The sequence below is a fragment of the Artibeus jamaicensis genome, unplaced genomic scaffold (assembly GCF_021234435.1).
Source record: "Artibeus jamaicensis isolate MK-2021 breed Jamaican fruit bat unplaced genomic scaffold, CSHL_Jam_final scaffold_286, whole genome shotgun sequence".
In the NCBI taxonomy this organism is placed as follows: domain Eukaryota; kingdom Metazoa; phylum Chordata; class Mammalia; order Chiroptera; family Phyllostomidae; genus Artibeus; species Artibeus jamaicensis.
In genome coordinates, this window is record NW_026522034.1 from 1,190,618 (window position 1) to 1,213,861 (window position 23,244).

General features: G+C 58.6%; 3 protein-coding genes across 8 annotated transcripts; all 3 read right to left on the minus strand.

Annotated features, from left to right (window-relative positions):
• Positions 1-113: 113 nt before the first annotated feature.
• On the minus strand, positions 114-8,141 carry MCOLN1 (mucolipin TRP cation channel 1). Of its 3 annotated transcripts, XM_037139985.2 has the most exons (14): positions 7,981-8,139; positions 5,931-6,136; positions 4,936-5,103; positions 4,680-4,845; positions 4,200-4,308; positions 3,930-4,026; positions 3,647-3,746; positions 3,306-3,412; positions 3,046-3,195; positions 2,812-2,913; positions 2,334-2,456; positions 1,662-1,877; positions 413-537; positions 114-319 (listed from the first exon to the last, which is right to left on the minus strand). In XM_037139985.2, the coding sequence occupies exons 1-14, from the start codon at positions 8,009-8,011 to the stop codon at positions 283-285; spliced, it is 1,737 nt and encodes a 578-aa protein (XP_036995880.2). In that variant the 5' UTR covers positions 8,012-8,139; the 3' UTR covers positions 114-282. The 3 variants fall into 3 exon arrangements, with proteins under 3 accessions (XP_036995880.2, XP_053512797.1, XP_036995881.2); XM_053656822.1 differs by having other exon boundaries at positions 4,680-5,103; positions 7,981-8,141; XM_037139986.2 differs by lacking the exons at positions 114-319; positions 413-537 and adding an exon at positions 550-1,361 and having other exon boundaries at positions 7,981-8,140.
• Positions 8,142-10,000: 1,859 nt separating this feature from the next.
• Positions 10,001-14,136, minus strand: ZNF358 (zinc finger protein 358). Of its 4 annotated transcripts, none has more exons than XM_037139987.2 (3): positions 13,994-14,136; positions 11,954-12,131; positions 10,001-11,785 (listed from the first exon to the last, which is right to left on the minus strand). In XM_037139987.2, the coding sequence occupies exons 2-3, from the start codon at positions 12,096-12,098 to the stop codon at positions 10,077-10,079; spliced, it is 1,854 nt and encodes a 617-aa protein (XP_036995882.2). In that variant the 5' UTR covers positions 12,099-12,131; positions 13,994-14,136; the 3' UTR covers positions 10,001-10,076. The 4 variants fall into 4 exon arrangements, with proteins under 4 accessions (XP_036995882.2, XP_036995883.2, XP_036995884.2 ...); XM_037139988.2 differs by having other exon boundaries at positions 12,026-12,131; positions 13,994-14,134; XM_037139989.2 differs by lacking the exon at positions 13,994-14,136 and adding an exon at positions 13,487-13,568.
• A 4,780-nt stretch (positions 14,137-18,916) lies between these two features.
• On the minus strand, positions 18,917-23,073 carry TEX45 (testis expressed 45). Its single transcript, XM_037140001.2, has 8 exons — positions 22,509-23,073; positions 21,435-21,541; positions 21,251-21,351; positions 20,895-21,007; positions 20,705-20,835; positions 20,182-20,383; positions 19,629-19,714; positions 18,917-19,144 (listed from the first exon to the last, which is right to left on the minus strand). The coding sequence occupies exons 1-8, from the start codon at positions 23,071-23,073 to the stop codon at positions 18,917-18,919; spliced, it is 1,533 nt and encodes a 510-aa protein (XP_036995896.2).
• Positions 23,074-23,244: the final 171 nt, after the last annotated feature.

Below are 23,244 nucleotides of genomic sequence, written 5' to 3' on the forward strand. Positions count from 1 at the left end.
CCCACCCCCACCATGTTTGTAAGGTCGCGAGGAAACAGCCATGCTGAGTGTGGCTACAACTTACAAAAGGGGTTGAAAGCGGTAGGCGCAGGGAATGCCCTTCACACTGGAAATGTGGACTCGTTTAGTTTGTTTTATTTAACACCCACTCTACTCTCGTCCTACCCAACTGGCCCACGTCCTCACAAGGTGCTGCAGGAAGCCAGCCCTTAAAAGCAAACCCCAAAAATAAATAGGCAAGACACTCCTGGGGCTAAAGTCTGCTGGTGGTCGTCCTCCGGGTCAATTCACCAGCAGCGAGCGCTCCTCTGAGGTGTCCCTGGAGGAGGAACAGTGTCTGGCCGGGAGGAAGGCAGTAGTTCCCCCCCACACCTCCCCTCCCCCCAGGCCCCAAGCCCACCCAGACTCGAACCTGCAGCAGCAGCACAGGCCGCAAGTCGAGCCACTCCCGCGGCGGAACTTGCCGGAGGTGGGGCTGTCTTGGCACTGGGAGATGTAGGCCTGGAGCTCACTCTCCTCCGCGCCCGCGCCTGGGTGCTGCGGAGAAAAGCAGCGTGGCCGCACGAAGGGGGCCCCTTGAGATCTGCCCTTTCCTCCACCTCCTCGCCCTTCCTCATTGACTCTTCCTTGGTCCGTCCGTCCGAGTGAACAGTCGCGGCTTTCAGCCTCCCAACTTCGTGCAGGAGCCACTATCCCTTCCCCAACTTCTTTCTGGCAACCAGGTCTTTGCACTGGCTATTTCTGCCCCTTGCTATTCCCTCAGTTGGGCTCCCATCTCTTCAGTCTAGAACTTTCCGAGATGATCAATTCTATGCTGTTCTCTCTGGAAGCTACTAGCCACATAGTTTCCTGGGCACCTGGTATGTGGATGGTGTGAGTGATGAACTGAATTTGAAATTGTATTTCATTTTAATTAAAATTATAACTTAAACAGTCTCATGTAATTAGAGACTAATATCAAAAAGCATGTTCTAGAAACTTTCCTTCATTCCTCTTGCCAGCCAATCGTCATACGCCACCCCACCTTGCCCACTGGCCTGCGCAAGGCCAGGCTGTGCACATCTTGCCTTGTTTCCCGGGTGACTGGTGCCCAAAACAGCGCTTGGCTCACAACAGGCCCTCCCACATGTTGGGTAAAAGAATCCTATCTGCCTGCCACCCCCATACTCTGCTCTAACCCCTTTCTTTCCTTAATCCCCACAGCCTGCAGGACAGCTATGGTTCCCGGACCCACAAAGCCCCTGCCCAGGCCAGAGGGTTTTGGAGCAAGGCTTCTGAATCCACAGTCCTGGCTTGGGCCTGGCTTCACTACTTAGTCACCGACCTTGGGTAAATCACCGAATCTCCACGGCCTGATGTCCCTGTTGGTAAAAGCAGGCGCAAGAACCCTCGCTGGCCAGAGCCCCACCTGGGTCAAACTGAGAACGCAGCAGCTGTGCTCAGGATATCGGTCCTGCCTGTGCCCTCTCTGAGCCACCATCGCCTTTGGCTTTGCAGAGTCTCCCACTTTCCTCCCAGGGAGGGCCCTCCTCTCCTTGCCCCGCCATGTTCCCTGAGACACCAATGTGGTGGTCCCCAAGGGGTACAAAGCCCAGGATGGAGCTGTGTATGATGCTGGTTGGCCCCATGGAGAGGAAGATTGGAAGGGCCATGAGGCTGACCTTGATGGTGTCATAGGCGCCGGTGATGAGTGCGATGAAGAGGCTCAGCACCATGTAGATGAAGAGGCTGATGAAGGAGTAGAGATAGAGCTGGGAGAAGAGCCAGACGAGGCTGCTGCGGCCCTGCTGGGCCTGCATCGCTGCAAACGTCACGAACATGTCATCCCCATTGATGAGTGAGAAGAGGCACTCCGACACCATGGACAGCGAGCGGAACTGTGGCCAGACAGGTCATCGGGCTTGTGGGGACAGAGGAAGCTGTGCGCATGGCTGGGGACTGGGCGGGGGCACCAGGGCTTAGAGGGGACAGTAGACAGGGTACCAGTGGTTACAATGGGGCCTCCTGGGGGTTGCTGTGTAATAACAAGGTCACAGGGTCAAGGCCAGGGTTACTGGGGGTCAGAGGAACAGTGGGCAGAATATCAGCAGTTACAATGTGGTCATTTGGGGGCGGGTCATCATGTCAATAAGGTCATAAGGTCACTGCCAGGGTCAGTGGGCAGACCCACTGCAGACCTGTTTGTAAAGTATTGGGGGTCACTCAGTGTGACCAGGTCAGTGATAGATAAGCCAGAGGTCTGAGGGTTTAGGGTATAGGTTCAGGGGAAGGGAGCCAGGGCACCCTCACCTGTGGGTCATGAGCACCCCTCACTAGCCCCAGCTAGCCCCTACCTTCACGTGGTAGGGCCCCAACACGATCCAGCCGCAGAAGCAATAGCCTAGGTAGATGACAGCCACACAGCAGCAGAAGCGCATGACACTGGGCAGGGCCACCCGCAGCGTGGCGATGAGGATCTGCAGTGGGCAGGTGGCTGATGAGGGCCTGACCACAGCCTAGTCCACAGTGAGCATGGGGTGCAGCAGGCGGGGCCTGGCTGAGGGCACAGATGGGGGAGCGGAGGAGGGGCAGGCTGAGGGTGTCCAGTGACTGGACTCAGCTGGACAGCTGTGCAGGGGCAGGCTGATGTGACCCCTGCCCAGGTTCAGGGCCAGGTACATCTGGGGTGGGCAGGTATCAGGCTAAGAGACTCGTGACGGGTCATCTGCAAGGGCTGGTGATTGCCCCACGTGTACGAATTTGAGGGGTGGGAACTGGGGAACATGTGGCCACCACCTGGAGAGAAGGCCCAGCCTGCACACACAGGCTTACATTGTACTTATGGAAGAAGGTCAGGTAGCGGATGACACCGACCCAGACCAGCAGCGTTGAGGTGCCCAGGAGGATGCTGCAGACATCGTAGCTGGCCAAGTTCTAGGGACAAGAACAGTGTCAACCCCATTTGGCTGGAGAATATGGCCCCAGGTGGGCCTCAGTGGGGACAGCAGAGGGACCAGGGTCTGGAAGGGGCTGCCAGGGGCTCGGGCAGGTGTGGGCAGGCCCCACCTTGGCCTCGATGCCAATCTTCATGATGGTGCCTGAGATGGTGAGCACGTCGCTGGTGACCAGCAGTATGTACCAGCCATTGACAAATTCCAGCCGCTCCCACAGGCTGATAGCCCGTCCTCGCTGCTGCCACATGAACCGCACAAACTCCTGCAGGAGGCGGGCAGGGTGAGGACCTCTCCAGGCACGGGAGCCTCGCATAAGGCCCCGGAACTGGGCAAGGCTGGTTTGGGCACATGTGACTCTGCAGTGGCTCTCACATTCTGTAGCAGGAAGCCTCGGAGTAGGGAGCGGGCGCAGAGCAGGAAGGAGAAGGAGCAGGTGAGGGTCACAACCACGTCAAACAGAAGCCGGAAGCTGTTGTCTCCTGTGGGGAGGGGCCCTGGGTAGAGCCGGGCAGCTCGGAGCCAGCAGAGGCCAGGGCTGGGGCTGGGCCTGGCCAAGGGGACCGCAGGGCTGGTCGGTGGCTCATGGGTTACTCTGAGTCAGGAGCTCAGTCAGCGCTGGTCAGGGTCCCTGGTTGATGCTGCTCCAACCTTGGGGCTCCCCCTGTGCAGTTCGGGGCCCCTGGTCAGCAATGGTCTGGGGTTTGAGGGCTCACCGTGCCCGAAGACGCTGGGGTGCTTACACTCCTGGATGTGGGTCTGGGTCTCCAGGCTGATGGGGATGCGCCCACTGTACGCCCTGTTGTCGAACGTGATCTGCGGCAGGGTGCAGAGTGAGCCTTGGGGGCCTAGGCGCACAGCCTCGCGTGAGGGATGGTCTGCTCGGCCCCACCTCCTCCTTCGTCCCACACTGCCCTTGGCCAAGTGTCCCCAGCCCTCTGGCTCAGAAGTCCTGTGGCACCATCCTCCACCTCCCACACCAGATCACTGTGGGCTCACCAGGATGCTGAAGGTATAGCAGTCTGGGATCTCATTGTTGATCAGGCTTTGAAGGTTGATGGTCTTCAGCTGGAAGTGGATGGTAACGTTGATCAGCCTAAGGGGAGGGTTCCGATGAGGGGGAGGGGGCTCCACAGCTCCCTCTGGCCCTAGGATGCCAACACCCCTGCAACATGCTGACTCTGCCACTGGCAGAGGAAAGTGCTCACTCAGCCTCCTCCTCCCCTGCCCTTTGCTCAGCCCTGGGGTGGCCCCTCCACCAGGCAGTACTTATGGAACTTGAGCGTGAGGTTCTTGTAACTGGTGCTGCCATCCAAGAGGGAGAGATCTTCACTAGGGGGCACAAAGGGTCTCTCAGGGGGGTCCACCCCAATGCAATCTGAAGACAGAGTCAGGGAAGGGGCACGGGATGGGGGAGGCATGGGCATGTCTCCTAGAGTCCCTGACGGACCCCGCCCCCGACTCACTTTGCACTTGAACATTTGTTGTTCATCCCCCCACCTCTCCCCAGAGTTGGGGCCAGTCCGTCTGGGCCCTACACAGACCCCAGGGCACAGAGCTGTCAGGCTCACTTGGTTAGTGAATTAACGACACTGCATCATCACCCCCAGGGGTTCTCCTAGGGATGCTGTGTGCCTCAAACTGGAACACTTAAGACAGCCCCATCTCCCGATGTGTGAGGGTAGAGCCGGGATTTTAATCCCAACAGTTGAGGCTCCCCAACAGCCCAGCCCTGCCTCGTCTACTCACCAGTGACGACCATTGGGTCAATGTCAAAGGAGTCATTGGCTGGGTCCACGTGGCCACGGTGGTAGTATCGCTGGCAGAGGGCCAGGGCCGAGCCATTGGCCCAGGGGCCACCCCCGCCCCGCACATATGCATAGTGGCCCAGCGACACGTTAGGGAGCACCAGGTACTGTGGGCAGGCAGAGAAGCAGGGAGGGTCCGTCAGCCCTGCCCGAGCCTCCTCCCCCGATGCCTGCCCACCTGCCCCCACTGCACACACCTGGTCCACGGCGTAGAAGATGGCCTGGTAGAGCTGCTCCCGTGTATAGGCTGCGAAGGTGTCGTCCGCCCCATCGGAGTAGCCCAGCAGAAAGAGGTGGCGAAAGGCGATGGTGTTCTCCTCTCGGAATGTCACCGCTACCTGGTTGCTGAGCCCAAACAGGATGAGCTGGCAGGAGGGACAGGGGGTCAGCACTACTGGGAGGGGGCCTCCCTGCACGGAGCAGTGGAGGGAGAGGGGAGAGAGGACCCACTCCATGAAGGCATGTGTCCCCATCGTGCATGCCCACCGTTTGTCCCCAATGCATGGCACACAGTGGGCACCCATGTGTCTCAGGGTAGCAACGGATGTTCATCACATGTTCACCAGATGCCAACTTCCATGCTAAACCCAAACCCACAGGGTGAATACCACACCACTGGGTCCCTTTACCCTGGGGACATGAGAAGCACAGTTCCACGCCCAGAGTCATGGTGCCCTAAGCAGGGGCAGACTCTGAGGCATCCTGGGGTCACTACACCCCAGCACAGGGCCTGGAGTGGGAGTGGGGTGACGACCTTTCCAGCCACTGGGTCAGTTCTCTTTGAGCGTCAACATGGCATCAGGCTACCAGGGTTCAAGTGCCAGCAAATCCTAATGCTTGATTGCTGGGTCACTTTGAACTCCATGCGCCTCAGTGTCATTATTTGCAGAAAGGGGACACTCAATCACAGGTGCCTGCTTCATGAGCTGTTGGAGGATTAACCTCTCTGAGCCTCAGCGGCCTGGTCTGTGAAATGGAGGCAACAACAGTGGCCAGGGCCCTGGAGGGCCTGTGCGAGGTTCAGAGGGACTGCTCACAGGCAGAGCTCAGAGGGTTTTCCAATTTATTACTGCCACTGTCCCTGCCATGAAGCTGCTCTGGGGTATGCACGAGGCTCCAACTCCCAGACTCTCCTTCAAGGAAAACAGCGGCCACAGGCAGCGTTTGGGGGGCCCCCCCCCCGCAGCCTCACCTGCACCGTGACTACCAGGATCTTCACCATTTGCAGCATCAGCTTAAAGGGCTTGCGACCCTTGGCCCGAAATTTGTCACAGGGACTCATGAAGAAGTACTTGAGGCGGCGGCGGAGGTCTTCCTCTTCCAGAGAGGTTTCGGGGACTGGTGAAGCCCCCGCCTGGGTCCCATACCCAAGGCTGGGGGTCAGGAGGTGCTCAGTCTCTGTGGGAGTGGGGGAGCACAGTGGTGGTCAGGCCCAGACAGGCTCACCTCCCACCAGGGGCGGCAGATCCCACGTTCCAGCCAAGAATTCTGGGAGATCTAAGACAGTCTGAAAGTCTGCAACAGCTGATGGATGGACACAGCAGTGCAAATTCGGGTTTGGGACTCAGAAGGGCCTGAGCTGATCCCTGAGCCTGATGCTCACTGGCTCGAACAGGCTACCCAGCCTCTCTGAGCCTCCGTTTCTCATTTGCAACGTGGTGCCATAGCATCTCTCACAGAAAACTGAGGATCTGATGCTTACAAAGTATTTATCACAGGGGTAGGCAGGAGTGTCAGGACATTCCATCACCATTCCTGTTTTTGAAATGTGGAGAGAGAATGAATGGCTTCCCCTGGCTTCTCCCAGGGTGCTCGAGGCTCCCGGGCCTTCCCAACTCCAGCCCCCAGGCGTGAACCTGGAACTCAGTATTTTCTGGACAAACCCTTCCCACCCATCATGGCCTGGCCTGGCCAGTCCAGCTGATACTCTCACAGCCACAGGCCTGGAGAAGGGAATGCACTTGCTGAAGACTCACTGTGAGTCCCCATGTGTTATGACAGCACCACCCATGTTGTTGTTTATGAGCTAATACGGCATCTGCATTAAGGCTGCCAGCTCCCGGAACTCACACAGCCCTAGGACCAAATCCCAGACCAGCCACTTCCTGCTCGGGGGACCCCCAGGCACCTTTCTAAATCTCAGTGTCCTTGTCTGAAAAGTGGAAATAAAAAAGAAGTCTTCCCCCTAAAGCCAAAACCCTGAAAATGCTTCCAGAATGAAGTGAAACAAGACAGAGCAGGCCAATTTCAGTCATTCTTCAGTCAACAGAGGTTATTCTAAGCACTGCCTGTCCTCTTCACCCTGACCAGCCTCAGAGGAACGTCCAAGGTTTCAGCAACTGCTGGGGCTACAGCTGGTCACAGCAGCCCAAAACTGTCCCTAACACACACCCACCAGCGCCACCCAGAGAACCCAGCTTCTTTCGAGTGACCGGCTGACCCCCTGCCTGGCACCACCGCCAAGATGATTATGAGCCTGTTCTGCAAGGAGGGCCACCTCCTGACCCATTCTTTTGGAGCTTGAATGCCTCTGCGGTTGTTTACGAGAGCTGGGTGGAGGCCAGAGGGTGGGCCTGCCTCCCCGGCTGGGATCACAGCTAACCCACCCCGGACCGCAATGGCGAGACACCTTTCCTGTGTCTCCGGCTAGCTCAAGAAGCGAAGACGGACACCAAGGGTGTTCCTCCAGGCTTCCCCATGGGAAATGGAGATTGGAGAGGTTGGAGGCTAGGCACCCAACGTCCGAGTTCAGGAAAGCTGAGCTTCCATGGGTTTGGAGATGTGAAATTGTGTCAGTCGCCTAGGCTCAAGGAGGGAATACCCTCCAGTCCTCGGCCTGAGTCTAGAGAAGCTGAGCATATGCCTCCGGATTGGGGAAGGAAATGCTGGGGCTCTCGTGCGGACTGGGGAAGCTCGTGCCCGCTGAGCTGCAGCAAAGCTGAGCGATCCCAACCCAGGATGAGTGGGAACCTCGCTGCCCGGAGCCGGAAAAGCTGGAGAAGCCGGCAGCCCGACCGCCCGCGGAGTTTAGGAACTCAGAGCACAGCTCGGACGGAGGAAGGGCAGTGGGAGTCCCGTCGCTCCGAGGTCGGAGGAGCTGATGCCCACCCGCCGCCCAGGCTCTGGGAGCCTTCTGCCCACATCTCCCCCGCCGGAAAGCTCAGAGGCCAGCACCGGAGCTCGGGGGAGGGAAACTGGCTGCTCCGCCGCCCCACCTGGAGCAGCTGGCCGCACGACCTCACCTGAGCCTCGCCGGCCCCCGGGGGCTGCCATTCCGAGCGCGGAGCGCCGGACGCCAGCGGGCGCGGCGGAGCAGCCGGGGCCACAGCGCCCACCGCTGTCACTGCGGCCACGCTCCCTCGTCACGCCGCTTCAAACCCTCATGCATCAGCTGACTCGCACCCGGGTCACGTGGCCGGGGCGCCCTCAGAGGCACGTGACCGGATCCCGTCCCTGCCCCGGCGCCAAGACGACACCTACCAGAGCCACGAGCCTGCGCGCAGCTCTTGCTTGGGCGACTTGCGGGCCGCGGCGATCGCGAGGCCCTAGCGCCGACAGGCGACAAGATGCGAGGGGTCTGCTGGCTCTGAGCGTAGAACCAGCGCCAATCTCTTGGCTTCCACGTCCGCGAGGTCTGGTGACGACCCTACATCCTTCTAAGGGCTGTTTCCCTCTATTCTCCCAGAAATTCCCGAGTTCCTCGAAACCTCTTCCTTTGCAGCTCCTCTCATACGGCCTATCAGCAAATCCTATTTCATGTCCTCCTTATATCTCAAACAGGACCAGTCATTCCCACTTTTATGGCCCTCAGCCCAGAGTCCCCCACCGTTCCTGGCCTGGGCCACTGCAGCAAGCTCCTTTTTGCTTTTAAACTTCCACTCCTGACCCCTCCCATAGCCCTCCATCCAACAGCCAGAAACATCTTCGTAGAATAATTTGCTCTGATCGGTGTGGCTCGGTTGATTGGGCATGGGTCGGTTTCGCAAAGTGAAAGGTCGCAGGTTTGATTCCCCATCAGGGCACATACCTAGGTTGTGGGTTCGTACCTGGTTGGAGCACATATGAGAGACAACTGATCCGTTTCTCCCTCACATTGATGTTTCTCTCCCTCTCTTCCTCCCTTCCCCTCTCTCTAAAAAATACATACCTGTATACAAGTTAAAAGGAAAAAATAAAAAAGATTTCATATCAGTCCTTTGCCAGAACCTACCACAGTGACTTCCCATTTCTCTGAGATGACGAACTCCCCACTACAATCTACCACAGCCCTCTGATCCTCCCTCAGTTCAGCTCTCAATGGCCCCAGGGCCTTCACACCCTCTAGCCCTGGAGAATAATGGTTGGGAACCCAGAATCTGGGGGCTGGACAATTCAAGTTGAAATCTAGGTGCTGCCAACTGCCATCTCTGTCTTCCAGAGTCCCTTAAACTCCACGTGCCTCAGGGTCATCATTGGCAGAGGGGGAATGCTCAATCGTGGTTGCCTGCTTCACAGAGCTATTGGAAGAATTAAGTGAGAAAATGCAGTGGGGGGTGGGATGGGTAGAGGAGGAGGGCAAAAGGGGGGGGATTGGGACAACTGTAATGGAATAACAAAAATAAACATTTTTCATGGCTAAAAAAATAAGAAAAAAAAAGAAAATGCAAAAGCATAGCACAAGGCTGGGCCAACAGCGCTAATGACTAAATGAACAGTTACTGGGATTATAGTCTTTCCTCCAGAATGCTGCCCTCACTGAAATCAGGAGTTTTGTATACTTCTGCTAGAATGTACCATATCCTGTAATTACTTTTCAAATGTCTCCATGTTTTGTATCTGTGAGCTTTCAGCAGATGCTTGTTGAATGCATAAATGAGCAACCTCCTTTGTCCAGTGGGGGGTACCTGTATGTGGACTTTGAGGGGTGAGGGGTAAGTTAGGGGAGCAGAGGGGGCAGGATGGCCCACATGGCTTCCCACCCGCCTCCATTCTCAGCCCACTAAGTTCAACATACCATAGATCCCAACATTCAGATAAACCAAAGGGAAGGGATGCTGTTCAGACCACCTGCAATGCTAAGTCTGCTCCTGACCAAGCTGACCAGGTCCAGGGTGGCAGAGTGGTAATTGCTGGTATGGAGGAAGCTGGGAAGTCTGGAGGATATCAGGGGAAGCCAGAGCACTGGAGTTCTAAAAGCATGGCTGGCTCAGGCCACACCTTCCCATTCCCCAAGGAGCTGTGCATCAGGGGAGACAGAGAAACAGGAAAACCATGAGACAGAGCCAGAAGGCAGTGGGAGGGTTTTACTAACTGCACAACACACAACTTCCCCAGGCCTCCATGGGTAGCAGTGTCCCCTTCAGCCGTCGGGCCCCAGCAGCGCCCCTTGTTCCTGCACCCACTCAGGACTCTCACAGGCAGGGAGGGTCAGACTCTCATGGGAGGGAGAGCTGGGGTCAGGGCGGGACTCGGGGTTGGGGACAGGGCTGGGCACAGGATCTAGGTCTGGGCTGTGACCAGATCCATGGTCAGGGCTGGCCACAAGGTCAGGACTGGCATCGTGACCAGGTTTAGGGTCAGAATACTTGACAGGATCGGGGTTGGGGACAGATCCAGAGCCAACGCCAGGCTTGGGGCTGGGACTTGAGAGGGAGCCCAGCAAAGAGCCAGGGTCAGGGCCCAGACCAGAGCCAAGTACAGAGACAGCATCAGGACCCAGGAGGGAGACCTGCCCGGACCGCAACACTGAAGCAGGACTGAGGCCCAGACCAGCAGCAGCGGCTGTGGCTGCTGCAGCTGCCGCAGCTGCACCCTCATGCACCCGTTTGTGCTTGGTGAGGCTGGAGGCTTGGCCGAAGGCCTTGCCGCAGAGCTGGCAGCGGTAGGGGCGCTCTCCAGAATGCACATGCAGGTGCTGCAGCAATGCTGAGCTCTGCCCGAAGGCCTTGGAGCAGTGGGGACAGGCGTAAGGCCGCTCGCCAGTGTGGATGCGCAGGTGATGCTGCAAGTTGGAGCTCTGGCCAAAGGCCTTGCCGCAGTGGGGACAGCGGTAGGGGCGCTCCGCAGTGTGCGTGCGCTGGTGCTGCAGCAGTGCCGAGCTCTGCCCGAAGGCCTTGCCGCACTGCGGGCACGGGTAGGGCCGCTCGCCTGTGTGGGTGCGTAGGTGCTTCAGTAGCGCCGAGCCCTGCCCAAAACCCTTGGCGCACACTGGACACTTGTGTGGCCGTGGGCCGCCATGCGTGCGCAGGTGCTGCGCCAGCAGGGAGCCGTGCCCGAAGGCCTTGCCACACACGGGGCAGTGGTGGGGCTTCTCGCCGCTGTGGCTGCTGCGGTGCTTCAGCAGTGTGGAGCGCCAGCCAAAGGCTTTGCCACATGCAGCGCACTGGTAGGGTCGTGCACCTGTGTGGATGCCTCGGTGCTGGGCCAGTGTGGCGCCATGGCTGAAGGACTTGCCGCAGTCGGGGCAGCGGTAGGGCTTCTCACCACTGTGAGTGCGGCGGTGCTGGCTCAGCCCGGAACTGCGACGGAAGGCTCGCCCGCAATCTGGGCAGGAGAAGGGCCGGGGAGGACTGGCAGGTGCAGGGAGCACCGCCTGGCTGGCGGCCAGGCCTTCCGGGGTGGCAGTGAGGCTGGAAGAAAGGGGGTCCAGGTCTGGGGTTTCTGGAGGGCTGAGGGTGTCGCTGTTAGGGTCGAGAACCAGGGGGACAGGGCCAATGACGTCTGGATCGAGATCGAAACTCGAAGACATGGGGTCAAGATCTTGGGGATCCATGTCACGGGGCCCCAAGATGGAGCTTGGAGCCTCTGCACTGGGGTCCAGATCGCTGGAGATGGGCCCCAGATCTTCATAGCCGGGGTCCGCATCTTCGGAGACAGTGTTGAGGTCTTCCAGGTCAGGATCTGGGGCTTCCGTAACTGGGTCTAGCTCTCCGGGTTTGGGGTCCAGGTCCTCTGAGTCTGAGTCCAGTTCTTCGTAAGCAGGTCTCCGGCCTTTGTGGCCTGGGTTCCGGACCAGGACTGAGCGCCGCATCCCCGGTGTGGAAGTGCCAGCTGCTTCTGGGGCAGGATCTGCAGGGTGAGGACAGGGTGGGCAGAGGTAGGCTCTGGGGAGCAGGGGTCTCCTTTGGAGCCTGGGCAGGGATGAGACAAGTGGCCAAGCTGTGCCCCAGCACCCACTCCTGAAAAAGTACATGGACCCTTCTCTTGTCTCAGAGCACAGGGAGACCGGTCACTCACTCTGGCCAGGGCAGCGAGAAGAGAGACCCTGCTGGGACCTGGGGCGGGGACCCTCCCTTCTCAGCCCCACACCTGGACGGAAGTCATGGGATCTGGCACTAGAGGTCTCCAGTACCCAACTCCAGGGCTCTGCCCCTCTCTCCATCCTGGATTCCTCCGCCTGGGGGAAGCTTGGGTCCTGTGGAGAGAGAGTCCTACGTTCCTAACGATGGAAAGGGGTGGGGGTGGAGTGTCCGTGCTTGCCTCTTAGTGCATGGCCTGAATTCCTGTCCCCCAGTCAGGGGTGGGATATGCGGGGGTTCCTGGTTGGGAGGGGGCTCTCTGGCTTGACTCCTACAGAGAAAGCATCCTGAACTTAGAAGCCTGTATCTGGGGGGCAAGGGTGGGGGACCAATCACATCCGGTAGTGCTCTTGGGTCCCTGGCTTGCCTCCTGGGGAAGAGACCACCTGAATGCCAGGCCTCACAGTTCCAGGGTGGGAGTAACTGTCAGAACACCTGTGTTCCAGAATGTCGGCTCCAAATGTCAGAGCGAGAGGCAGGGAACATCAGGCAGGAGCTGGGGCAGGAGGACCCGCAGTCCCCACAGTTAGCCTACCTGTTGCCCAGTTGGAGAGAAGATCCTGAATTCTAACCCCTAGCTGGCGGCCCCTCTTGGGTGCCCCGGGGACCCTTGAGCCAACTCTTAGAAAGGGGAGATTCCTAAATGACCGACCCTCTGGCTGGGGTATGGGGAAGTGTGTCAGGAGGAAAGATCCTGAATTCCAGGCTGGAGTGGGCACAGGGGGTGAGGGTAGCGGTGCAGGGGGAGCTCAGCATTACTTGATGGGAGGTGATGCCTTAAGCTATCCACCCCATGGCTGGGCATTTCGGGCAAACAAATAAATCCTGGGGACAGGGGATTTGTCTGGGGAGGAAGACACCCTAAGCTGGTACCCATAGCTGGGGGTGGGCCAGCAGATGGAGGGGACTAAGTTCCTAGATCACCTCCTCTACCTAGAAGTCCAGGTTGGAGGGTGGGGGAACAATGCCGGGGTCCCCTCCTGAGGAAAGGGCTCCCAGGACTCTGGACGCCCCAGACTGGACAGTAAGAGGAACAATAACTGAGGTCCTGGCATAAAGAGGGAAGCCCTGGATCCCCCTCCTGAGAAAGAGCCTCCAGAACTCCCAACCCCCGGCTCAGGGCGGGGGGAAAACAATGCCTAGGGCCCCTCTGGAGGTCTGGGTCGCCTACGGAGGAGGGGGCGTCCTGAACTCCTGACCCCTCAGCTGAGGGGTGCCCCCATCCTTCCCTATCTAAGAAGACCCGCTCGGGCCGAGCCCTCCCCCGGGCCGCAGCGGCGGACTGGGCGCGCCAGGCCCGGGGGACGTTCGGTCGCTCGCTTCCCGCCGCACCTCGGTTCTCCAGGCACCGGGCAGGCGGCGCGCGCGGTGGGGAGCGCACGGAGGTCGCCAGGGCCGCGCCCCGCACCGGGGTTCCCCGCCCACCCCCACCCGGGTCCTTGTCCGCCGACCCGCTCGCGGGGACACTCACCCGACGCCCCTCGCCCCTGCCCGGCCCGCCGCACCCGCTGGCGCCCCAGGGGCCCGCAGCTAGGCCCCCGCCCGCCAGCCCCGCCGGCGGCCCCCTCGGCCCAGCGGCCCCGCCAAGCTCTCCCGGGGAGCGAGAGGGGCCGGCCGAGGGCCGCAGCGGGAGCTGCTGGGACTTGTAGTTCGCCCGCGCCCGCCGCGGCCTTCGCCATCGCCGCCCCCGCCCCCCGAGCCAGCCTTTGTCCCGACCCGACGGCCCCGACAGCGCGGCCACGCACTGGTCTGCGCCGCGCCCGGCCTGCGCGGCCCTCTCTGCCTGTCTCCCCTGCGTCCCTCTCTCTGCCCCTGCCTGCGTCTGTCCCTGACGCTGTCCCTCTCTGCCCGTCTCTGTCCCGCTCTCTGCGTCCCTGTCACCATCCTTTTGCCTTTGTATCTGTCCCTTTCTCTGTCTGGTTCTGTTTCCACCGCCTGCCCTCCAAAGTTTCCCACTCGGACTCTGTTGAAAACACACCGAGCGCTCTTTCTCCCAGACGGGCAGTGCGCACGGGCACAGTCAAGGCTGAGAAGCCCTGCAGTTCACAAACATCTTTCTCTTTGCTTCCCTTTAAGACTCCCCGAAGAAGAGGTGGGGATTCTGTCCCTGAGTGAATTCTGTCCCTCTTCCTACCCTGCTGTCCCCCCCCCCCGCCCCGCCCCGATCGCCTGACGCTCCCCGGAGCGAGGATCTCTGGGAGAATCCTGGCCGAGTCTGGGCCTCTGCAGACAGAGGCCTTGCGGGAGGGAGTGAAAACCAGCCCGCAGCTGGCCGCGGGGCCAGGACGCTCTCACGGAACATCAACAATGATGATGGTACAAGGCCGCTCTGTGGCCACGTGTGCGCCTAGCCCGAGACAAGGACACTGTGCAACCACAGAAACACACCCCCTCCCAACTAACCAAAATGACCGCTGCTTCCGTCCAGGGACAGCCCCACTTGGAGCTGAACAGCACCCACGGAAAAGTGCCTCCAGCCCCCAGCTCTCTCCTACAGAACTGCCCCTGCTGTGTGGTCTTCCCGGCTGGTGTGCTTCTACTGGTCTCTGCCTGGTGAATTTTGACACCACCTACCCTTGAATATAGATAGCCACGAGCAAATCAGGCCTCTAGGAGCTGCCTCTTATCCTTCCTGAAACTTGCAGATCTGTGCCGAACTTGTGGTCGGAGACCTGTTTTCCACGTCTTTGAGAAAAGCCTGCAGCAGACCTGCGAGCCCTGAGACTGCAGTTGGGTCCTGCGCTGGTTCTGCATCCTGCCAGCTCCCGGGTGACCCTGGTGCAAATAACACTGATAAGGACGCTGCTGTTTCTGTCACTCAGTGTCTCCGTCAGTGGGCCCCACTACTGCAGATGGATGCACATCTAACACAGCCCCCCAGTACCATGCCACCTACACTTTTCAGGGAGCCCTGTTCCCTGGCCACAACGATGGGGGGAAGGGTATGACTTCGGAGGGTCTCATTTTTCTTCTAGGATGATGAGCTCTTAAAGAGCCCCATGCTGCTTGCAACTACCCTCCTTACTGGTCTGCAGCCTCTTCCTGAAGACCAAAGTCAATTGGCTCCATGATGTGAAGGTGGGAGTTAAAGGAAGCGACTTGAAGCATGAGACTGGCAGAGCAGAGTGAGGTGCAGGTGCGGGGCCAGGGCCATCACATGCACATGCCCGCTGGGAGGCGAACGGGGTTCCCAGGGTTTGTGCAACGCGCGTCGGCTGCCCAGGACCCCTGGAGGAGTCCTTCTTGGGACACTGGACATCTCTGTTGTGTGGAAGGAAAAGAGCTGATTAAATTGTTGCCTGTTGTATCTTGGGACTCCAACCATGCGCCTGCTGAGACTGTGGCTTATGGGGCTTTGGGAAAAAAGTATTAGGATGTTGTAATATACGCAGAGATTAGTATCTACCCAGTACTCAGTTTTGTGAGGCTGCCAGAGCGGAGTCCTCTGCCCCCAGGCTGAAGAGGAAGTTACTCATCAGATAGGAGGTAAAGTTGGGATTGTGAGAGAAAGGGGCATCCCTGAGGCCCCAGGCCACTCACTCTCCCACACCGACCACTCCCTGCCTGGAAAGGAAGCAGTCGCCCTCACAGGGAAGAGCCTGCTAGCTGTCTTTCCACCTTCCAGACTGTGTGACCTGGGGCAAGGCATCTGAAGGGGACAGGCTGACACAGGTCTGTTGCTGCAGAGAGAATCCACCAGGCTGGGCTCCCGACTTGAAAAGCCTCCCATGGCCTGGAATTTGGACCCCAGCAGCCCGTCCCTCTGGGTACCGTGCGTACGATTCCAATAAACCAGAGTGTCCCTTCAATTCCAATAACAGTTGGCACAGGGAGATGCACCTCTTTCCTTCGGGGCTTCAAATCTAAGGATTTGAGGTGCCAGCCTCCTTTTCTTTGCCACCCTTTGGAGGATTATTAGATTGTGAGGGGCCCTGATGTGGAACCAGCACGCCTGGCGGTTAGACCTAAGTGCAGACTTTGGGGGTCCTAAGTCAGTAAAATCTCTTTCTCTTGAGCAAAAGTTGGGTTTGTCACTTGCAACAAAAATGACTAAGACAGTAACAAAGTTTAGGCACCATTTACTGAGCTGCAGCCGAGTGCTAGGCCCCAGCCTGAGCACGTTCCTGCTTGCTGCACTTAACCCTCGTCACTGCTCTGAGCCTGAGGGCTCGTTTCCCTGAGGAGGGACATGACAGCCAGCACAGGGTCACTTGTTCAAGCGGGGTGATACAGTATGTGACAGGTCTGGATTCTGCTGCTGGACAATTCTTATATCGCCAAAGCTGTTTTCCTGTAACATTCAATCCTATTCATCTTATTTCATAAGCCTTTTTGGTTTTTGTATTTCACAGAAAATGCCTTTTTTTAGAAGGGGAGTGGGACGTAGGAGGGATGGACATAAAGATAATCCAGAATCAGCTCTGGCTGGTGTAGTTCAGTGGATTGAGCGCAGGCCTGTGAACCAAAGGGTTGCCGATCTGATTCCTGATCTGGGGCACATGAGTGCATTGCAGGCCAGGCCCCAGTAGGCAACCACACATTGATGTTTCTCTCCCTTTTTCCTTCCCTTCCCCTCTCTCTAAAAATAAACAAAACCTTAAAAAGAAAAAAAAAAAACATCCAGAATCATGATACTGTGCCTTCCCGTACTGGTTAAATAGTTCTGGTAAGGCTTCTCTCCTCCCTGGCAACCATCCTGGGGCTGGTCAGTTTCACCATTAGAAAATGCTTCAAGTTTTACTGAAATCTGCCTTCTTGTAACTCTCACCCATTGTTTCTCACCTGGGGTCTGGGTTACTTTAAACCACGCCTAGAACCTGGCAGGAGCACAGACATTCCTGCAACTGGAACTACATGGAACCAAACACCAAAGCCAGCTTTCTGAGCTTTCTGGCAGGCAAGGTGAAAAAGAAAAGCCTTTGGATTGAGTAATATGGTCAATAAGCAGACCAGCTTATCAGGAGCACCTGGTTTTGTCCTGGGAATCCTCGTAGGCTGGTTTTGTTGCAGTGGTTCCCCACCAGGGCAATCCCCTCTCCCTGGGCACGTGTAGCAATGTCTGGAGATCTTTTGGGTTGTCACAGCTGGGTGGGGGAGAGGAAGGGTGTTGATGACGTGTCATGGTTGAAGGTCATGGATGATGCTAAATGCCCTGCCAAGCACAGCACGGCCTCCGACAACAAAGAACGATCTCAATTAAAATGTCAGTAGAGAGTGCTGAGACTGAGGAGCCCCGGGTCACGGTGCAGCGATCCGGAAGAGGGCCGCGGAGAGCTTTCGTGGGGCAAACAGAAGAGGTTCTCTGCAGCTGGGGCCCCCCCATGGTCAGTGTGGACAAGGGAGTGCAGCCGGAAAGGCCCTCCTGTCGCACTAGGACTGAAAGCCGAACTGCTGTCCTTTCCATTGAAATGACAGGCTGGTCTCCCAGAATTGCTGCCCATGGGGAAAGGACTCCTGGCCAGGCTTGGGGTGGGCTTCTAGTGGCCCATGGGACTGAGACTTTGCCTTTGGAAGATTCGACTACGGAGTCAGGGAGTCATACTTGTTTTCTGAAACTGATTCTCAACAGCCTGCAGAGGCAGGCCCTGGGTATGGCCACCGAGACCCATCTCGTCCCATGTGGAACCTGCTTCCCGGTGTTCTCACCGCACCCCAGACCTGCAAGGTCAGGTGCTATCCGAGGTCCTGGTCCCTTACAGGCTTGCTGACTGGGTCACCTGCGGGCTTCAGAGTCCCACCCCATCCTCGGCTTTTCCACCCTTTTCATACTGTTGCTGGTGGGACACCGGTCCCCTTGAGCCTCATTGTGTCCTGGAGGATTTCATCAGTTGTGATGTGGGGGCCATCGCCCAGCCACTCAGCATGGCAATCATCCCCCAGCCTCTGCGCACAACAGAGGTGACTGTCAGATGTTCTCAGCACATTGACCCTTTCGTGTTCCCCGTGAGCCCCACCCAGTCTCTCTCTCTCTGTTTTTGAAGATTCTGGCCTGGCTGGTGCAGCTCAGTGGACTGAGTGCCGCCTGCGAACTAAAGGGTTGCCAGTTCACTTCCGGGTCAGGGCACGTGCCCAGCTTGCGGACCAGGTCCCTAGTAAGAGGTGTTCCAGAGGCATGGATGTCTCTCCCCCTCACTTTCTCCTTTCCTTCCCCTCTCTAAAAATAAATAAAATCTTTAAAAGAATAAAAGGTTGTACTTGTTGTAGAGAGAGGGGAAGATAGAGAAACCTCAATGTGTAAGAGAAACATCAATCCATTGCCTTTTACACACGCCCCAACTGGGGACCAGGCCCACAACTCAGGCATGTGCCCTGACTGGGAATCGAACCAGTGACCTTTGGCTTTGCAGGACAATGCCCAACCCACTGAGCCACGCCAGCTGGGGCCCATCCGGTCCTTTAATGGCAGCACTCTCCTCACACCTTCATCTTCCTCTTCCCTCCTGACTGTCTTTGGGTGGTTAGCTCTCTCCCGGCTTGACCCCCGGCCACATGGTGATGTGTGCCCACTTCTCACGTCCAACATTCGGTGAGAGAGCTGTTGTTTGTCTCCATTGTACAGGTGAGCAAACAGAGGCTAGAGGGCTTTGTGACTTGCCCAAGGCTGCTGTGCGGGATGCGGAGGACTCAGGATTTGGATTCTGTGTACTTAGCCCCAAAACTTGCACCCCCAGTGTTTCACTTCACTGCCCCTCCACGTCATTCAGAAACTGTCAGGGCAACTGAATACCTGACACGGGCTCTGGCTGCCAACTGTACGAGTTCCAGTGACCTCCTTGCCCAGAGTGGGGCAGCCTCCAGCGTCTCTGGTGGAGTCCTTCCCTCCTGCACAGCCCCCACTCGCCCAAGCATCCTTTTTCATGGCTGACTGATGGAGAGGGGTGGGATGTTGCCAAGGTGGTGTTTATTGCTGTTGAGGGCAGGGGTAGGCAGGGACCTGGGGGTCCTGAGGGCTGACCTTCCCACCCCCGCAGCCCCACTGGTGCAGGGAGCCCAGGGGCACGTGGCTGTCCTGGAAGCTGCCCGACCTCAGCACTGCTGGGCCTTGGTACTTGAAGGGGAAGTCATCCTCGTGTTGGGTTGAGAAGAAGCGCTGTCTGCCCAGTGGTGGCTCCACATGGCTATACTTGCACTGTGGAGTTGGGGCATGGGGCTAGCATGGTGGGGCAGCCTGGGGGGGGTGGCTGACCCACCAGGGCCACCCCCTGGTTCCTGCACAGCACTAGGAACATCAAAGCTCAGTGGGGAGGTAGGCAAAAGGGGCGGCAGTCTGGGCTGACTGGGGAGTTGGATGAAAAACGGGAAGAGGAGCTGGAATGACCCCAAGGGCTGGGGTGACCTCAGGAGACCATGAGCCAGCTCTCAGCTTGGGGCATAAACGTGCTGGTAATACGAAGGTGTCCCTAAGCTGATCCTGGCATGACCCTGTTGATGAGCTTGGAATGGCCTTGAGGCCAGGGTGGTGTTAAGATGACCTTGAGCTTAGGTTGACTCTAGAGTGACCCTGTGCAGACTTGCACTAATTCTAAGTCTCAAGCGACAGTGGAAGCCTCCTGAGACAACTCTACACTGGTCCGGGGGTTCGGGGTCAGGGAAGCGACCTGCCCCTCCCTCACCCGCTGTAGCATCTCCTCAGTCACGCAGGCCGGAGCTGCTCTGTGTGGTTTCAGCATCTTCTGGTTCATGGTTAAAAAATCTGCCTCTGGAGGTTTGGGCGTGTGGTGGCTGAACTGAGAGGTCGAGGGAGGAGAGGCAGACCCCAGGGGGCAAGGACGTAGAGGATTAAGAATGGGGTCGGGTTCAGGGTGAAGCCTGGGCCGGTGCTGAAGTTGGTTAGGAAGCCAGGGGGAGGAGACGGGAGGGGCGGGGCAAACTCACACGCGTCTTGGGGGTGGGGCCAGGCTGGGTGGACTCGAGAGTCAGGGAACCGAGGCGGAAAGTGACGGAGAAAAGGCCCGGGGCTGTGGTCGCACTGGGCTCGCTTCGGTGGGGAGTCCAAGGGGTGGGGATCATGACCACGAGGGGCGGGGTTGTCTAAAGGCAGAGTTGGGATCTTGGTCGATGGGGTGGGACTTCGCCCTACAGGAGGTGGAGCCGGACTCCGGAAAGCGGGCGGGGCCAGAGCTGTGGCAGGGGCGGGGCCTCCTGGGTGGGCGGGGCCGCGCTCACCACCGGTGCCCTCCGGCAGGTTGCTCGGAAGCAAGTGGAGATTCCGCGCTTTCTGTTGCAGCTGCGTGGCCGGGGGGTGATAGTCCGCCCCCACGGAGGTCTGGAAGAATTTTCTGAGCAGCTTCGACTCCCCCAGCGAAACGTGGCTCCGCAATTTCTCGTGAGGCACGTGGCGGCTACGTGGGTTGGTTACCGGCGGCGGCTGTAGGACCGCATGGCATTTAGGAAGCTCCCGTGTCCGAGATGTCCCAAGGCGAGGTTGGAGGGAAGAGCTGGGCGCTGTGTGACTTTGGACAGGTCACGCCTTCTCTGGGCCCTATTTGATGGCACTCAGAGTTGGTATGCTCTCATTTAAAGACAGGGTCACTGAGGCTCGGGGTCCTTAAGGGACTTACCTTTCCCTCTAGGAGATCACCGCACATATGTCAAACTTCTGCCTCAGGACCTTTGCACGTTCTAGTCACTCTACCTGGGACGTCCTCTTCCCTGATGAACCCCGCCTCTGCCCCCGCTTCCTACTGACCTGGCCGTAGAAGAAGCGCATGGAGGTGGTGAGGCTGCCTGGGCCCGGGCACCGATTTCCTTCCAGGATGTGTGACTTCGGAGTCCGGTCATGGTGAAGAACAAAAGGCTCCGCCAGGGGCAGAGGAGGCACTGAGCAGCTCTAGGCGGCTGCTATGGCAGCAGGGGCAGGACAGCCGGTAGGCTCTCACCTGGATCCCGGGCACAGGCACGCTCAGCCTCCGCGGTCCGGTCATGGAAGTAGCCGTCTCCAGGGCTGAAGCTCACGTAGTGGGAGTGGGCCGAGGCCCGGGCCTTGTCATACCTGTGTATGAGGGGGGATCCATCTGGTCTGTGCCATTGCAACTCCCAGGAAAAGGGGTGGGGGCAGGCTTCCCTGTGGCCAAGCACTGGTGCTAATGCAGGGAGATTCCGCACAGCAGTGGGCCTTGCTGGCAGGTGATGGAGGCCTCAGAGGCACAGGCAATGGCCTTAGGTTGCACCCTGCACATGCTGCCGAGAGCCCTTCACCCTGTCTTGGCAGCAGAAGGTCATGGTCCCTTTGTACCTGTCTGGGGGCAGACTCTGGGGCCTGTAGGCTTCTTTCTGCTCTGAACACAGGGGCCCATAGCCTATCCTGAAGTTTCCCAGTGCCACAGTGGAGGAGTTCTGTGAATGGACAGAGATGGGAAGGTCAAGGCCACCCAGCCCCACGACTGCCCTCCCCAGCAGCACCAGCAGCCTTGATTTACCTGCTTACACATCAAGGCAGGTGGGCCTGTCACGGCCTGGAACTGACTCTGATAGGAGGTCCCTTCATCCCAGCTCCTGCAGTCCCACTTGAGGGGAGTGGGGCCCCCTGAGGATGGGCAAGACCAGAGAAAATGGGATTAATTCCCTGCGGCCCCAGGCCCCCTGCAGTTCAGATTCCTCATCTGGGAGGGGGACATGGGCAGCCCTGACTAACCTGGCCTAGGGGCTGTCTGGCAGACACCAAAAACGATAGCAATAATGAGGGTAGCTACTGGGTATTGAGCCAGGTATCTATGTTAAGCGCTTCACATCTTATTTTTGGGACGGGTATCATCCCTGTCCCTCCACTTCACAGCCTCCCTGAGACTCAAAGCGGTTACAAATATCAGAAATACAGAACCAGAACCTGAGTCAGATCCAGGTCTGACGGTCAGTCTGGACCAAGGCTGAGGGACATGACTTGTGATGCTGCCCGGCAGTTCCCCTGGAGTCACTGGGAAATCGCAAATGGCATCCACTTTTCGCTGAGCACTCACTCCACACCAGGTGCATCGTGCACCCCAGGCTCTCTGCTCCCCTGTTCCTGGGAAGTGGGGCCCTGTCACCTCACTCACTTCCCACAGGAGAGTTCAGCTGCTCAGTTCCTCAGGTACTAAGGCAGGAGGGCTGGGGTGAGGGTGGGCCGCGTGGCAGATTTGTCTGACCCCAAACCAGCATTCACAACTTCTGCCCACCGCACAGCCCCAGAGAGGATTCAGGGGTTATGCCCATTCTATGGATGCAAAAAGTGAGGCTCAAGGAGGTTCCAGGGTTTCTCTGTTTTGCGCCATAGACCTTTGGTGCTGGATAATTATTGAGGGTGGCTTGTCCTATGCTTGTGGAAGTATGTTTAGCAGCAACCCAGGCTTCTATGCACCTCCCGCCATTAGCACCCGGTCACCCAGTTATGACGATCAAAATGATCTCCAGACGTTGCCAAATGTCCCCTGGGGGAGGGTGCAGAGTCCCCTACTGCTTTGCTTTGAGAACCTCCGGACTGAGCGGATAACGCAGGGCGCCTGGGGAGCACTCACCGAGGTGCTCGCGGGAGGCGTGGGGCTGCGAGCACGCGTCGTAGGGAGGGAAGAGCGCTTGGTAAGTCGTTGGCGGAATGCGCAGCTTGTCTCGGTCACCAGATGGCATCGAATCCCGGTGGAAGATGAGACGCGCGCCTGGGCTCTGCTCATTGTCGCGCCCCTGCAGCTCTGGCCAACCGTAGTCGGTGCGCGCCGTGGAAAAAAGGGCGGGTCCGCGCGCTTCCTCTTGCAGGTGCAGGTGGCTGGTCTGCGTGATGTGTGAGCGAGCCCCCTGCGCCCACTCCCGCTCTCTCGACGGCGTGGGCGGCGACACAAAGGCACAGTGCGCCTCAGACACAAACTCCTCCCTGGCCCAGCGCGCGTCTTGCTGGAAGAGGGTCGCTCGGGGCGGCGGCGGACAGGGCTGTGCGCGGGGGACGTCCGTGTGTGCCGGGAAGTCCCGATGGGTGGTGGAATCCGTGGCGCCCACGAGTAGCTGCGGGTCCGGCCCCAGAGCGAAGTGTGAGGCCTTCAGGAAGTCCAGCTGGGCCCTCGGGCTCGGCAGCAAGGCGCCCTCGGCCATCGGGAGACACTGCCACCTGTGAGGAGTTGGGGACGCGGCACTGAGCAAGTGCCTGCTGGAACCGTGCTGTCTTTTACTCCTTGTGTGCCGGGCACTGGGCTCGGCGTGGAGGACTTGGTGAGAAACAGGCGCAGCCCTGGTGCTGCCCCAGGGACAGTAGGTCATGAACAC